Source organism: Gekko japonicus, unplaced genomic scaffold (genome assembly GCF_001447785.1).
Source record: "Gekko japonicus isolate JY-2015 unplaced genomic scaffold, Gekko_japonicus_V1.1 scaffold3851, whole genome shotgun sequence".
Classification (NCBI taxonomy): Eukaryota; Metazoa; Chordata; class Lepidosauria; order Squamata; family Gekkonidae; genus Gekko; species Gekko japonicus.
The window spans coordinates 47,866-63,821 of record NW_015174962.1 but is presented as its reverse complement, the minus strand read 5'-3'; the positions used below and the strand labels follow the sequence as shown (position 1 = coordinate 63,821).

Here is a 15,956-nt window from a genome sequence, read left to right as displayed (position 1 = left end):
TCTTCAGTCAGTTTGTCTCTTTTTGGGAATATTCTGTAGACCATATCAATTGGATTGCAGACTTCATTTGTATCTTTTGTGTGAATATATTTCAGAAAAGTAAATGTCATCAGTTTGCTCTTCCATCTGATTGATCTGTTGTGTGAGCAGGTCAAACTTAGGTTGCATAGCATTCATAGCTTTTTCCACAGCTATTTTAACTGCTACTGTGATTGTTTCCTGAATTAATAGTTGGAGATCTGTAATCAACAATGCTTCTTTATCTGCACCAGCCATTTTTAAGGTATCGTGTTAAAAATAGAGAATCTCTCCAACTCTTTGTCAATACAGCCTCTACAGTCACACAGCTGTCTATACTTACACAACAGGTTTTATTATGGTTACATTTAAAAAAGAAAAGAAAAACGAGATAAAAGCAGAGAGTCTCTCAAATTACCTTTCAATAAAACCTTACAGTCACCCCACTTCTATGTTTGCAAAACAATAACTGTTATAGTCATATTAAAGAGTGAGACAATTTCAACCAAAGCCATCAATTGTTGACAGTAGAGATAAGACAAAGTGTACTTTTTATAATTTCAACAAATAAAAGTAATTTTTCTTGTGAGAATATAACACATAAAAATTCAGAATGAGTTCCTAATAGTTCTTATTGGTTCCTCTTCTTTTTACTTGTAGTCCTTATTAAACTATAGTTAATTGTAATCCTTTGAGGTGTCTTCATATAGTTCATATAGTTCCAAATAATTTATTTGTAATTCCAAGAGGAGGATATACTCTCATCATCATCATCAAGTTTATTGTATTAGCCATTGGCCATAACAAAACAAAAATACATACACACCCATGTACATAGGAGGATATACTCTTGCTTCTTGAAACTCAAAGCCAAATAAGATGAATATTTCCCAAATTTTATAATCCACTACATAGTATTGAAGGATCAATAGTTTTGTTTAACAGTTTTATTCTCAGACCACAATCTTCTTTTCTTTTGCCCAAGCCATTTAAAGGAAGCTTTCTCTCTCTTTTCCTAGCCGCTTAAAGAAGTAGGGGGGGAGGGAAAGGGATTCTTCACCCCTCCAATCCTTTGTTTTTTCAATAGTTTTTAGGGGGGCTCAATTGATGGGAAGTCTCTGATGTTGTTGCTTATACATTTACTCACGGTGCTGATGTTTTAAAGCAGTTCAATTGAGGTTTTCCGCTTCTCCCCCATCACCTGGGTAGTCACAGCTTTGCGCTCATGGCTGCCATGGGTGCTCTTGGACAGTTCTTGCTTCGGGACGATCCAGGACACTCACCCGCGAGTGGCCGCGAGATCCAGATCAAGTCCCTTTGCACTGAGCTCCTCTTCGGGGAGCTCAGTGGAGTCCGGGAGCCCCCCAAACTCCTCTAAAAGAACTGGCGATCCAGCGGCTACACGGGAGAGCCTCCCGGTGCCGACCCTTCTTGCCGCGCCACATCCGGGTTGGTGGTTATTAAATGGAGCCATCAGCTGAGGCAGCTTGTGCTAAGCTGTACCATTTCAGAGTCTAGGAAATGGCAGCCTGTTTGAATGTTATTTCTTCTATTCCCTCCCCTTCCTCATGAATGTAAACTCCCAACACGATCAAAAGTAGTATGTTACAGAAAAGGCTAGACTAGAACTACTTTTCCTGACAAACATTGCTTCTACACAGAGGTTTTGTACAGACACAGCGTCTAAACTGGAGCAATTTCTTTTTTGCACTTCCACATGACGTCATCAACCCCCAGGGTTTTCTCCTGCTTTCTAAAGTCTTTCCCAAACCTGGTGTTAAGCCATGGTCAAGTCGTTATCCTTACATCTCTTCTTTCATAGTCTGGACACATCCCTCCTTGTGACCTTTGCTCCTCCAGCTACACTACCCTCCTCCTCCTGTAGGTCTCCTGCTTCATCAAATCATCCCATCCTTTCTCCTCTGTTGCCCTTTGTACCTGGAACTGCCCCCCTCCACTGCCTGGTACCACCTTTCTCACTTCCTTCAACTCCCTTTCCCATGTGCAGCCTTTGGCAAGGTCCTTAGTCTCCTTACCCTGTTTAAGCCTAGGAATGCATCACTGGAATGAGCACATCTTCCTCAGTTTATCCCTGCCACCAGGGGTCATTTCGTGCAGGAGCTCATTAGCATATCTCATTAGCGTAACTTATTTGCATAGGCCATACCCCCTGATATCACCAGAAGTGTGTCAGAAGGCAACACCCACCGCTCAGGCTCCACTGGACTGTTTTGGATTGCTAGCTATTGGGGGGGGGTGCGCAGATCTGCCCTCGCAGAGGAGGGAGAGCTTGTGCCTGAATAAAACTTGGTCTTAAAGGTGCCACTGGACTGTTTTGGATTGCTAGCTCTGGGGGGTGGGGGACGCGCAGATCTGCCCTCACAGAGGAGGGAGAGCTTGTACCTGATGGCGGGCAACTTACCTGGCTGTTTCTTGCTCCTCGTGGCCCGACTGAGGGCTGCTGGGAGCAGGGGGCGGGGCTTGTTGCATGTGCCCACCCCCTGGGCTCTTTACTGCCGGAGCTCCACTCCTGTGCACTCCCGCAGGAAATGACCCCTGCCTGCCACCATTCTGCTCCCCTCCCCCTTTGTTGTTTCCCTTGTCTTAAATTTTAGATTGAAAACTCCTTGTGTCAGGTTCCTGTTTTCTTGTTCTATGCCACATTGATGGTGGTGTATAATGATGGTGGTATGTAATGATGTAGTAACAAGTCTGTAATACAGGGGTTCCCAATGTAGCCCCCATGGGCACCTTAGTGCTCACTGATACTTTTCCTGCAGCGCACCAAACAGGCCTGTAGCTACAGGGAGGCATTTGGGGGCCTGCCCCCCCGACTTCCTGCCAAGGCCCCCTGACTTCCATCCAGCCCCCCTGGCTCTCTGGGCCATCCAGAGGACTCCCAACTCTCTGGGCCACCCGGAGGACTCCCCACCACCGCCCCTTCCCCAAGCGTGGCTTGCTTCCCCATGTAGGCAGGCAGAGTGCAAACGCCACAAAAGTGAGTTTTTAAAGTTTTTATTTTTATTTTATATTTTGTGACATCAGTGCCCCCTGACTTATTTAGAGGCCCCCCTGAATTAAGGAATCCTGGCTAGGGGCCTGGCACCAAATGTTCGTAGAAAGTGGGTCATGCCAGATGGGGCTCTGGCTATTTTACGGCAGCCATTTTTGGGTTGCACTGTCTCAGAATCCCAGAGGTGTCCATAAATGCAGGAAGGCTGGGGACCGCTGCTCTAATAATGGGCAGAGGACCATTGCAGAATTGTGGGTTGATGGAAAGGGCTACCACTGCTTGGATTTCTTTGTAATGCTGTCTTCCCCTCTTTCTTTTTACAGGGAGCGTAGTTGGCCTGTACTCCCGCTTTGACGTGATTGTAAGTTTGGCACAACCCAATTCTACAAGAACAATTAGTTTCCCAGATAATTAAGAAGGGCAATAATGGGAAGGGATTGTGTGGAGGATGGAAACACTCAATTAAGTTCTGGGAGAGCTTTTTGATGAACCAAAGCTAAGAACATGGGATATTTTGCTGCACTGCCTCTAGCGGTGTTGGATCTTTTTATAGCAGGGGAGGTCAACTGTGTGTATGCGTATGTGTGTGCATGCATGTGGTATGTAGTCATCACTGAAAGTTTCCGAAGCTCTGAAGAGTCTGGAGACATTATTAACTGTCGTCGTTTTCCAGTCACCTCTTGAGAGGAAGCTCATTAGTTGTTTCTTAGTCAAGTAATGTACCATTGAAAAGAAAGGAGAATGTCGCCATGATTTTGGAAGTGGACTGTTGCAAACAGATTCCAGATTACAAGGGACTCCTGCATGGAACGTGGTAGGACATCTGAATCATTGCCTTCAGTTAGAGCCACCTGTATATCAAGGCTATTTGAATCAGGATAGGTATATTCTCTGGTGATTCCAAGCCCTCTGCCCGGATGATCTCTGATGACTGCCTCAAACTCCTCCCTCATTTACCACTTATTTTCCACAGCACTTGGCTGCCCAGAAGTCCTACAACAACCTAGACATTAGTGTGGGAGAAGCCCTGAAGCAGCGCTCACTCTGCCTTGAGGGGGTACTCACATGCCACCCTCATGAGACAATGGAAGATATCATCGATCGCATCGTCAAAGAGCAGGTAGGCTGGGGATGTGGGCACGTACGCTTGTAGGGTGGGGAGAACATGTGCAAGGCCTTAGGAATAGCTACCATGGAGCAAGAGTTGGCTCCTTTTCTGTTCCCCCAGTTCTGGCTTTAAATTGGGTGCCTTTAAAGCTCAATCTAAACCTCATCTCAGAATGAAGAAAGCTGTACATAATTTGAGCAATGAGCATGGTCATTCCTTTTTTGGACAGATGTACAAACTTCCAAACTAAGTCTAGCCCAGGAACAACAGGGTCTTGTTATTTCCCAGATGAACAAGCTGCGCCAAGTGCCAAATGAGCCTTGTGACATTGTGAAGTCACCTCCCTGTCATCTGTCTGTGCAGAGTGCTGATTAGCTAGCCACTGTTGCAGTCCCAGGGCCATTCTTCTATCCTAGTCCAGAACTCCCCACAAGTGGAGTTGCTTCAGATAATGATGTTTAAGCCAGTCTGGTGTCATGGTTAAGTGCGTGGACTCTAATCTGGGAGAAACGGGTTTGATTCCCCACTCCTCCACTTGCAGCTGCTGGATGACCTGTGCCAGGGGTCATTTCCTGCAGGAATACGCTGGAACGGTGCTGCAGCAGTAAGGAGCCGAGGGGCGGCCCTCCACACCGCCTTTCCTGGCCCACCCGTCAAGGCGGATGGGCCAGGGAAGGCCTGCAGAGTCCCCCTGCCACCTGGGGGGATTTAAATGCCTTTCCTTCCCTTCCCCAGATGGGGAAGGGAAAGGGAGGCATTCTAAACATGCCTGGGTGCCCTCTCTGCCTGCCTGCCCTTCTCTTCTCCAGCCAGCCAGTGGTTGGCTGGGGAGGGGAAGGGGAGGTGGGCAGACATGCTCCCTTTCCCCCCTGAGCCTCTCCGCTTTTGCAGAGAAACTCAGGGAAGTGGGGGGGGGGGAGATCAGGCAGGGAACCCAGGCATGCTTGTGTGCCTGCCCTTTGTCAAGGGGTGTGGCATTTGCAAATGAATTATGCAAATGAGCTCCTGCACCTCTTTTTCTACAAAATGACCCCTGGTTCTGTCAGAGCTGTTCTCTCAAGGACAGTTCTCTCAGAGCTCTCTCAGCCGCATCTACCTCACAGGGTGTCTGTTGTGGGGAGGGGAAGGGAAAGGAGTTTGTAAGCCGCTCTGAGACTCTAAGTGAAGGGCGGGGCATAAATCCAATCTTCTTCTTCTTCTTAAAGCCCAAAGCTTGCCTGAAACATTAGGGAAGGGCAAATAGAAGTCTCCTGGAGGGATGCAGGTCTGTCTTCTTTGGTTATTGCCTTGCTGTGGATGCAAGTTCTTTCTCATGTCACATCCCAATCTAGACACGCTCACAGGGTTGCAGTAGCAGCAGCCGAGCTGCCAGTCTGATCTTTCCGACATGTAATCCCCAGGAGGTCTATATGTATGACCAGTCCCATTACTCCATAAAGGGACTCAGCTGGGTGTGGAGAGTGATAGTACATCAACCAGGCATTCAAGGATCGTATGGTTCAATGAGGCCGCACGAATGGTTGCTGGTGGTCTTGATTACGTCACTCTAAAAAAGTCTATTTCTTTATTAAATTATTTGGAACAGACGGTAGACTGGCCCATGAGCAATGCTCCCTCTAAGGTGTGGAGTCTGGTGAGCAAAAATTCTACTTTGTGAGCTACTGGCATTAAAGTTGTGAGCAAATGATTGGCTACTGCATAAATCAGTTTGCTCTGAAGCCCTCCTTCCTGAGCTAAGACAAAAATGTGTGAGCTGGAGGCTAAAAAACTGTGAGCAAGCTCACACTAACTCAGCTTAGAGGGAACACTGCCCATGAGATATGATAAAGTGGTCAAGTATCTTTTGGAGACTTTGAAATCAATGTCACAGTGACAACAACCAGTAAAGAAAACCTTTCTGCAGGGCTGGTTCGATAGTGAGTGTTACGGAATGAAGAGTCAACTGCGTGCCATTTTTCATTCCTATAGGATTTCGGAATTAGTGTACCCCCCACCTGAGTATTTTGAATTGAAAAAGGCTCTACATCAACTCTATAAAAATAAACAGAAGGCTTTCTTGTAAAAATGCTGGGAACCCCTTCTACAAGCTACTACTAATAGCGATACTATATATGACCACATATGTGTTTTTTTCATGAATTGGAGGAATATGCATAGATTTGGTAATGGCATTTTTCCCGATGTCTATTTTCCATGTATTTCAAGGGGCAGGTCCCTCAGGCCAAATGGCAACCGTGTTGTGTTTTCAAAGCTGCCTCCTTGTGGAGCAGGGGAGAGAGGGTGGCAGTCACAAGTAGTCTTTTCTTGGTCAAGGAATAGGCAGGAGGAGCTTGTGGGATTAAGGAAGGGGCCTATTATAGCACTTCCTGGTCAGCAGGTTCTCCCAGTTTGTCTTGGTCACAGCTCTTTGGTGAGCCCAAGCACAGGCCTGGTTCTTTGAGAGGTTCTTCCCCCCCACCCCTGATTTATGACTCTTTAGGTTTACAACTTGGCCTGGAGCCCAAAAACTTGTCGCATACCTCAGTTGGACCATGCTGTGTCCGTTCCCCAATCTCTGATTCTTCCTCGTGGTCTAGAAAAGGTGAATGTCTTGGACCACAGACTGGTGGGGTGGTGGTACTTGTGGCAGTTTCTGGAGCATTCCGTCAGTTTCAGCAAAAGAATCACATGGGGCATTTCTGGATGGAGGAGTTTCTGTCCATGGGCCACTAAAAAGAGATTCAGGTTGAATGCCAGGGTCCTCATATAGGAGGCATATTGTTCAGGAAGAAGACCTTCAAGGTAAGCGCAGGGCTATTTTTGGGCAGGAACGCACAGGAACAGAGTTCCGGCTGGCTCCCGAGTTGGCCACGCCCAGCAGGAACTCATTAGCATAATAGGCCACACCCAAAAGCAGGACCTCATTAGGATTGGCTACGTTAGGGATGTGTGGCCTATCACGCAAAGGAGTTCCTGCTACAAAAAGAGCCCTGGACAAACAAGGTAAACAGAATAACAAGCAAAAGGTTGGTGTGGCTGGATGACCACACTTCTGGTAACATGTGGGTGCGGCCTAATATGCTAATGAGTGGTGTTGTCAGGGGTGTGGCCCAATATGCTAATGAGTTTCTGCTATTGGGTGTGGTCTATTATGCTAATGAGTTCCTACTGGGCTTTTTCTACAAAAAAAGTCCTGGGTAAGTGTAAACAGCCTGGTGTATTGATGACTATGCAGCTTTAAGAATTAGAAACTTGAGGGCTACTTCACATGTTACAGGGTGTTTTCTACTATACCAAAGCAATTGCAGGCCTATCCTGGCTATCTACAACATGTACCTTACATGTGGCCGGAAATCTCCATTTACTGCATGGATGTGGTACAACGAACAGTTGTGTGCAAAACCTTGGCTGTGCAACTGGAATAGAAAAGAAGCCACCCTGAATTGTATTCGGTGCTTTGATTTTATTTCTGCAGAACCCTGTTGTTTCTCACTGATCCTTTCCCCAGAATACACTGCCTTACCTCACTTCCACCTGGGGGGGATTGCAAAAGGAAATATTACTGATTAGCAGGGCTATTTTTGGGCAGGAACGGGCAGGAACGGAGTTCCGGCTGGCTTCCGAGTTGGCCACGCCCACTACAGCCAAAACCCCTGCGTGCCTGGCTACAGAGGGAAGGCCTGGAGAGCGACACCCCCCCAACGGTGACTCTGAGGTGGGCAGGCCGGAGGGCCCCCTGGAAGGATCAGGGAGGCATTTAAATGCCCCCCGTGCCTTCCCCGGCCTGTCCAAGGGCCGGCTTGCCCGGGCTCCCTGCAGCCGCGGGGTGCCCAGGCAAGCCAAGGGAAGGCAGTTTAAACTGCCTTCCCTTCCCTTCAAGGGGGGGCTTGCCCGGGCTCCCCGCAGCCGCAGGGCGCCCGGGAAGCCAAGGGAAGGCATGGGAGTGTGACCTAATATGCTAATGAGCTCCACGGTCAGGGGTGTGGCCTATTATGCTAATGAGTTCCTGCTGGGCTTTTTCTACAAAAATAAGCTCTGCCGATTAGTATCACTGTTCTCTGGATCTGAAATACTTGTCTCTGCCTGCCCCACCCCTCTCTTCCCCATGATGTCGTGTGGCTCACCCGTCTGGCAGGTTCATCGCCTGGTTCTAGTGGATGAGAAGAACACCCCACGGGGGATCGTGTCCCTCTCCGACATTCTCCAGGCCCTGGTGCTCACGCCTGCAGGTATCGATGCCCTAAACTCTTAAGCTGCTCGACGCTCCATCCTTCCTTCACTTGTACCCTCCATTTCCTCCGCTTCACTCCGGCTCAGGTAGGCTCCACACCTCGACCTCGCCTGCCTGTCCCCTGCTGCTGTCCTTTGCCTTGCCATGGGGTCTTTCTTGTTCAGCCAAGCCAGGTCTGTATGTGTCTGTTCCCTAGCACCAAGGCCTGGAAGGGAGGCCCCTGCCGCAGACTGAGAGTGCCTTTGTGTGGCTTGCCACAGACAAGAGGGAAAAAAGCAGTCCCAGCTTCGGTGCTGTAGGATCAGAGGCTTTCCCTCCAGTCTTGGTCTGTTTGGGGTTTCTTTCTCTCTTGTTGGTTTCTTTTCGTCCTTTCTTTTTCTTTTTGCATGAAAGGAACTGGATGGATCTAGCAAAGCAATTTGCTAATGCCAGCACATCCAAGTAACAGCAAAGATCTCTGTGTATGATGTGAATTCCTTGGGCAGAATATTACATTATTGCACATCTATTGTTGCAGACGTTGTGTACTCCCTACTGTAACACTCACAAAAGAGAGACTTCTAGTGTATGAACAAATTGGGATATGAACACACTTACTCTCTCCTGTTGATTATCACCCCCATACAGAAGACAGGGACATACTGCCTCTGAGAATGGAGATTCCATTCAGTCATCCATTGATACATCTTTCCTCCTAGAGTTCCTCTAAGGCTGTTAAAGCCACCCAAGTTAGAAGCCATCACTACAACTTATGCGTGTGAAACTGGTGTCTTGTGAAATGTTTCACTGGGAGCCAGTGTAGCACAATGGTAAGACAGTCAGACTAGGATCTGGGAGCAAAGATAAAGGTAAAGGTTTCCCTTGCTTGAAAGCCAGTTGAATCCGACTCTAGGGATGCGGTGCTCATCTCCGTTTCCAGGCCGAAGAGCCAGCACTGTCCGAAGACGTTTCCGTGGTCATGTGGCCGGCATGACTAGACGCTGAGGCACACGGAACGCTGTTACTTCCCCACCGAAGCGGTACCTATTGATCTACTTGCAATTTCTTGCTTTTGAACTGCTAGGTTGGCTGCCACAGAAGCTTGCTGGGTGACTTTGAGCCACACATTCTCAACCTTACCTTACTCACAGGATTCTTGTGAAGCTAAAATAAAGTGGAGAATAATGCGAAACACTTTGGGTCCCCAGTGGAAAGAAAAGGGGATGGGGTACAAATGAAGTAAGTAAATAACAAGTTGTGTCCTCTGCTTTAAAGACAGAGAGGCATAATTAGGTAAAATTCATATGTAATCAAGGAAAGTACACAGACCATTCACAATACAGGTAGGGCTCTTTTTGTAGCAGGAACTCCTTTGCATCTTAGGCGACACACCCCTAATGTATTGTTGTTTCTGTCCCTGTGTCCCATTTAAAACAAAGAGGGCAAACAGGTAACCCTTGCAGCAAAGCTGTCTTTCTTCCACCCTTAATGGGGAGAGACTAGCATTTCTGGTACTGGATCATGCGTGTGGCAACTTTTCCCCCACATGATCCATAAAAGGTTTTGGATTGGGTCCAACCATTTTCATTCTCTTGGCACCTTTGCTTTCCTTGCAATGGAGGAACACTCAAGTGCCACCAACACACAGTGTGAAGATTCAACTGCAGGGGACTGGCTTTACCTACCTTTCTTCCTGTTCCAGTTGTGGCCAGATCTGTCCCAGTGGTAGTGAATGGCAGCTATAAAATGGAACCAAGGAACTCTCTGACCCGGCCTTAAATTCTACCAAAGCTTACAGCAAGTGGCCATCACTCAGTGAAGGGCTGGTGTACGATCTAGGCTGAACATCAAACTGATGTAGTAGCCCTACAGCTTGTAATTTTTTTCATGCGCCCAGCCAGTTTCCCATTACCTTTTCAGAAAGACATACAATTCTGTCTGGATAATGGAAAATGCTTTAGCAATAGTGGTTGTGCACACTCATGCTTCTTGTTGCCTACCTGCTGAGGGTTCGACTTTGAAATATGCCCTGTACTTCTACCAGCTGTTGTTGGTTCCCTAGCTCACATTGTTGCCCCCCTCACAGAGCTAGCTGTGTGTATGGCTGTCCGTGTATGCTTGTATGTAGCAGTATGCCAGCTGCTGTGGATTTGCGCATGGGGCAGCTGTGGCCACTCTGCTATAATTAGGTTCCTATGACATCAACAAACACAGTCCATTTCTCCCACCACACTGTATCAGAATGGCTCAGGGCCCAACTGGGCACATGGAATGGAACAGGAAAGGACTTGGGGCTTGTGAAAAGCTGTAAGTTGGTCACTTGAACAAAAAACAGAGAGCTACTTACATGAGATCCCTCCTTCTACCCCCAATCACATTTGTATTTAGAAAGTTCCTCTGGTAGGATAAGCAACAAATTCCTGTGGCAGGACATGCAACATTTCCAAATCCCAATAAAATGTCTGATAGCCAGCCAGGTTAAAAAAGGGGGTGATGAGGTAGACTCTTTTACTTTAGTGTCTGATTGCCCTCTGACTGGCTTTGGCGCCTGCTTAGTTTATGATGCAGGGGGGCTTCAGCTTACCCTTGTGGAGCTTCTGGCATCCTTGGATGGAGGAGGCCCAAGTAGAGATCTCTATTCTATTTTAGATATACACTCGTGTTTCCTTCAAAGACATTCAGATAGGTTATACATAAAATGCCTGCTTGGGTACCATCAGTTTTTTAGAGCTAAAATGGCACCACTTGAAGTAGGGGAGCTGATAGGTAAAAGAACTGTATTCAAGTCCCACCCCTCACCCAAAGCTTTTACTGAGGGAAAGCGAAGCAGCATGAGAGGAACATGGGCCAGTTAAATTTGTAATGACTGCCTCGCACACTTGGCACAGACACGGATATGTATTTGTAGCACGTACATCACCACAGGCAATTTCTTTTAGCTAAGACGATTCAAGTACAAATCAATAAGCCTCTGACTGCCATGACGTAGTCTCTCTTGGGCTTCTGGTCATGTTACAAGGGCTAAGCGAAATGACCAAGGACTTCCCTAATCCCAAAGTGACAGTTTAATAGCGAAGTAGTGAAGCCAAACTGGCAGTTGCTTGATTAGCAGTTGTGTTTAAAAATCAAGGGACTTAGGGACTGCAGTTACCTGGTCTATGTTCACACTAGAGCTGTCCTGACAAGACAGTGGGTGAGACTGTGACTTCTGCAAGAGAAGTATGGGAGCTGTTTCCCCACCGACCTATATTTTTCAGACACCAGCAGGGGCATAAGCCAGCCCTCCAGTTTCGTGTAGTGGTTAAGTGCGCAGACTCTAATCTGGGAGAACCGGGTTTGATTCCCCTCTCCTCCACTTGCACCTGGCTGGATGACCTTGGGCAAGCCGTAGTTCTGATAAGAGCTGCCCTTGGAAAACAACGGTTTCTCTCAGAGCTCTCTCAGCCCCACCTACCTCACAGGGTGTCTGTTGTGGGGAGGGGAAGGGAAAGGAGATTGTAAGCCACTCTGAGACACCATTGGGTAGTGAAGGGCAGGGTATAAATCCAATCTCTTCTTCTTCTTCTTCTCCCTTGCTATTGTATTTACACCTTCACCATTTCCTTCTGCAGGCATTGACCGCCATTCCCTCTGAGGCAGATACGGAAGACTACTTGCTGTCTAACACTCTGGGGTACTACCACTGCAGCCATGACAAGTAGGAATAAGGGACCTCCAGCTTCTGCAATGGAAGACATGTCCTCCTACCAGGCCAGGATGGTGCCGTACACCTGCTTTGCCTTTGGCCTTCCCCCGATTCAAAAAGGGGAAGGAAATGCTGAGGAAGGATGTGGACTTCCTAACTATAAACAGTGTTCAGGTCCTTAATCTTCCACAATGTTGTTCAAGCAGCCTTTCTACAGCTGGTGAGAAAAGCAGGCCCTTGTTGAACACTGCAGCAGCTGCTCATCTCCTCCCCCAAGCTCTACAAACAGTGTGTGCATGCAGGAATCCAAGATGCCGCAAGGCAGCCAAAAGCATTTCCTGTGCCAGCTTGCTAATACTTAATGGACACTCAAAGGCACTTTAAACTCACAAAGGGAAAGTAGAAAAGGAGGCAGAAGCTGCACACTAGAAGTGTATTCATTGTAAATTGAAACTGCTTGAACAGATTGCCCTATTAGGTCAGGCTGCACTGTAGAAAGAGGCAGATTCTCCTACTGCTTCTATGTTACAGCTGGACACTTGTTCCAACTACTGCATTACTTTATACTATACTTGAGCTAGCAACATGCTGGGAGGTTGCCCTGGGCTGAGCCATGTAAGATAATTCTAGCCCTAGCTGAGAGCTAGAGGGCATGAACTTCATAAAACGTACTCCTTCAAGCAATCAGTTTTTCCACTTGTATCTGAATTCAAAATATTTCAGGCTTTGTTTCCCCTCATGTGTGACAGGAAGAGAATGCCTGGCTCATATTCCTATGTTTCAGTGGCTGATCTGGCTCAAGAGGAAAGGGCAGAGCCAAGAAGCCAGTGAAGGCTTTACTCCTGTGCTCCTGTTGCAAACCAGTGACAGATCTGATCCCATGCTGCTAAAGGCAGACACAAACCTCCAGCAGACTTCATGAAAGAGTCACAATCAATGCTCCCTCTAAGCTGTGGAGTCTTGTGAGCAAAAATTCTGCTTTGTGAACTGCTGGCTTTCAAGTTGTGAGCGAGCGATTTGGCTACTTCATAAATTAGTTTGCTCTGGAGCCCATCTTTCCTGAGCTAAGATAAGAATGTGTGAGCCGGAGGCTAAAAAACTGTGAGCTAGCTCGCACTAACTCCGCTTAGAGGGGACACTGGTCACAACTGGTGGTGGAAAGTGCTGACAAGTTGCAGCCAACTTATGGAGACCCTGGTATTCCTCTGTGGTCTCCCATCCAAATAATAACCAGGACCAACCCTGCTTAGCTTTCAAGATCTGACAAGGCTGAGCTCACCTGGGCAACCCAGGTCATGATTTTCTCTGCTGGGTGCTCTTTGGTTCTTTGAGGTACCCATTGTAGTAAAGCACAGACAGTAGTGAATCATACAAAAGGCTAGCCAGAGTCTTTGTGCAGAGGCATTGGGAGATTATAAGCAGGGGAAGGCTGGCTAGTCGGGTTAAAGTTGCCTTTTGTTTGAAAGTCCCTCCATTGGCTCAGTAGGGCCCACCGATCTTTAGCTGGAGGGTTCCTAAATCCAGAGGACCCTGATTTATGATCAAACTGGTACTGATGTTGGGGTTTTAAAAGGAAATGGTCCTCAGGAAGGAAAACAAAAAACACAGAAGGAGCCCAGATCAGGGTGTAAAAAATGTAGTAGATGACTGACACCCCCCCAAGAATTCATGCACTTGACTGGGGGGAAAGGGGATCACATTTGGCACAAATTAGCTTATACCTAACTTTTGTGGTGAGGAAAACAGTAATGTACCAACAATAAAGAGTTACAATTTAAGCACTATAATGTGACTAATTCTGTAAGGAAGGTTGTAGGTCTCTGTCCTTCAAGAGTTCCCAAATCTAAGAAAAATCTAGAGAAACGTTTGGATCATGATCTGAAAACTAACATGCCCTTCCGTCATCCTCAGCCTCCACAGCTCAATACATGTTGTCATCCCGCCTTCTCTCACATCCCAGTCCAGGCCTGTCAGCAGTCCTTTTGAAATTCACCTTGTGCCCTGGTGAAAGCTGCAACGACAAAATCAACACACACTGTGGAGAGAACGGATTGCTCAAGGTCAAATACCACTAAAGTGCTACTTAAAGGCATATGTCTCAAACATAATAAATGAGAAGGGGAGGCAAGGAGAGGGTCTGCCCCCCCCCAAGACCCCTGATCAGAGTTTCCTCCTGTGGCAGAGGCTCCCTCCGCAGCCCACCGCAGCACCCAGTTTCGGGGGCAGCACCCAGTTTCGGGGGCAACCCAGCACCCAGTTTCGGGGGCAACCCTGTTCAACTTTCCTTTATAGGCATGGAAGAAAGACTAGAAGTATAAAATAAGGATGCACGGAGGGGATCCAGCAAAAGAGGTACAGAAGTCTTGACTAACTTAAAGAAGAATGTAATAATGTTTAGATCAGGAATTAGAGGAAGTTGTACGGCGGTTTGGGCAAGAAAGGGAATAAGAGAACGAGGATAGAGAGTACTTATATGCTTTCAGTGTTTAATTTGATTCTTATAAAGAGGAGAATACGAAAAATGAAGTGTTAAGATATGCATAAAAATATCTGGAGATATATATATACACTTAATAAAATATCGATTAAAAAAGAAAAGAAAATCATGCGTGGAGATTAAACTGTAAATCTTTTAGTATGATCCACATATACTTATTGCTTATTGAAGCACTAAGGCTATGAAACAAATACACAAGTACAAAGAAACCTTCCTAAAGCAAGACCAGTAAATGGGCTGTATACAGTCCTTGAAAACACTGTAATCTTCTTTGCTGTTTCTTAGTTTCCAAACTTTCAGGTCTTCAGGAAGGCTGAGAAAACAGGCTGACATCTCTCGTCGGCCGAGAGAGTTTCGATTCTACTTCTTCTTCAGAGCCAATATATTCTTATGGAACTAATGTTGTTGTTGTTCAGTTGTACAGTCGAGTCCGACCCTTTGCGACCCCATGGACCAGATCACGTCAGGCCCTCCTGTCTTCCGCTGTCCTCTGAAGCTTGCTCAATTTCATGTTTGTTGCATCGATGACACTGTCTAACCATCTCATCCTTTGCCGTCCCCTTCTTCTTTGACCTTCAATCTTTCCCAGCATCAGGGTCTTCTCCAGTGAGTGCTCCCTTCTCATTTGGTGGCCAAAGTATTTGAGCTTCAGTTTCATTATCTGGCCTTCCAGGGAACAGTCAGGGTTGATTTCTTTTAGGATTGACTGATTTGATCTTCTTGCAGTCCAAGGGACTCTCAAGAGTCTCCTCCAGCACCATAGTTCAAAAGAATCTATTCTTCGGCACTCGGCCTTCCTTATAGTCCAACTCTCACAGCCATACATGACTACTGGGAATACCATTGCTTGGACCATGCGTATTTTTGTTGGCAGGGTGATGTCTCTACTTTTTATCATGCTGTTTAGGTTCGCCATCACTTTCCTCCCAAGGAGCAGGCGTCTTTTAATTTCATGGCTGCAGTCACAGTCTGCGGTGATTTGGGATCCCAGGAACGTGAAGTCTGTCACTACTTCCACGACTTCCCCTTCTATTTGCCAAGGAGTGATGGGGCCGGATGCCATGATCTTAGTTTTTTTGATGTTGAGCTTCAAGCCCACTTTTGCGCTCTCCTCTTTTACCCTGAGCAAGAGGCTCTTTAGGTCCTCTTCACTTTCTGCCATTAGAGTGGTATCGTCTGCATATCTGAGGTTGTTGATCTTTTCCCCAGCAATCTTAATTCCCGCTTGTGATTCATCCAGGCCAGCATTTCGCATGATGTACTCTGCATATATATTAAATAAGCAAGGCGACAATATACATCCTTGTCGTACTCCTTTTCCTATGCTGAACCAATCAGTTGTTCCATATCCGGTTCTAACTGTCGCTTCTTGGCCCTTATACAGGTTTCTCAAGAGACATGTGAGGTGGTCTGGTACTCCCATCTCTTTAAGGACCTGCCATAGTT

General features: G+C 46.9%; 1 protein-coding gene across 3 annotated transcripts in view; it reads left to right on the top strand.

The window, feature by feature from the left end:
• The window catches only part of LOC107122113 (5'-AMP-activated protein kinase subunit gamma-1-like), a 51,436-nt gene extending 38,435 nt beyond the window's left edge, over window positions 1-13,001 (top strand). For 2 of the 3 annotated variants that reach the window (XM_015425146.1, XM_015425144.1), the window contains exons 10-13: window positions 3,355-3,392; window positions 4,005-4,151; window positions 8,254-8,435; window positions 11,940-13,001. In XM_015425146.1, the coding sequence (XP_015280632.1) occupies window positions 3,355-3,392; window positions 4,005-4,151; window positions 8,254-8,370 (302 nt within the window). In that variant the 3' untranslated portion in view covers window positions 8,371-8,435; window positions 11,940-13,001. The remainder of the gene's footprint in view (window positions 1-3,354; window positions 3,393-4,004; window positions 4,152-8,253; window positions 8,436-11,939) is intronic. The other variant, XM_015425145.1, reaches the window with a different exon arrangement.
• Window positions 13,002-15,956: the final 2,955 nt, after the last annotated feature.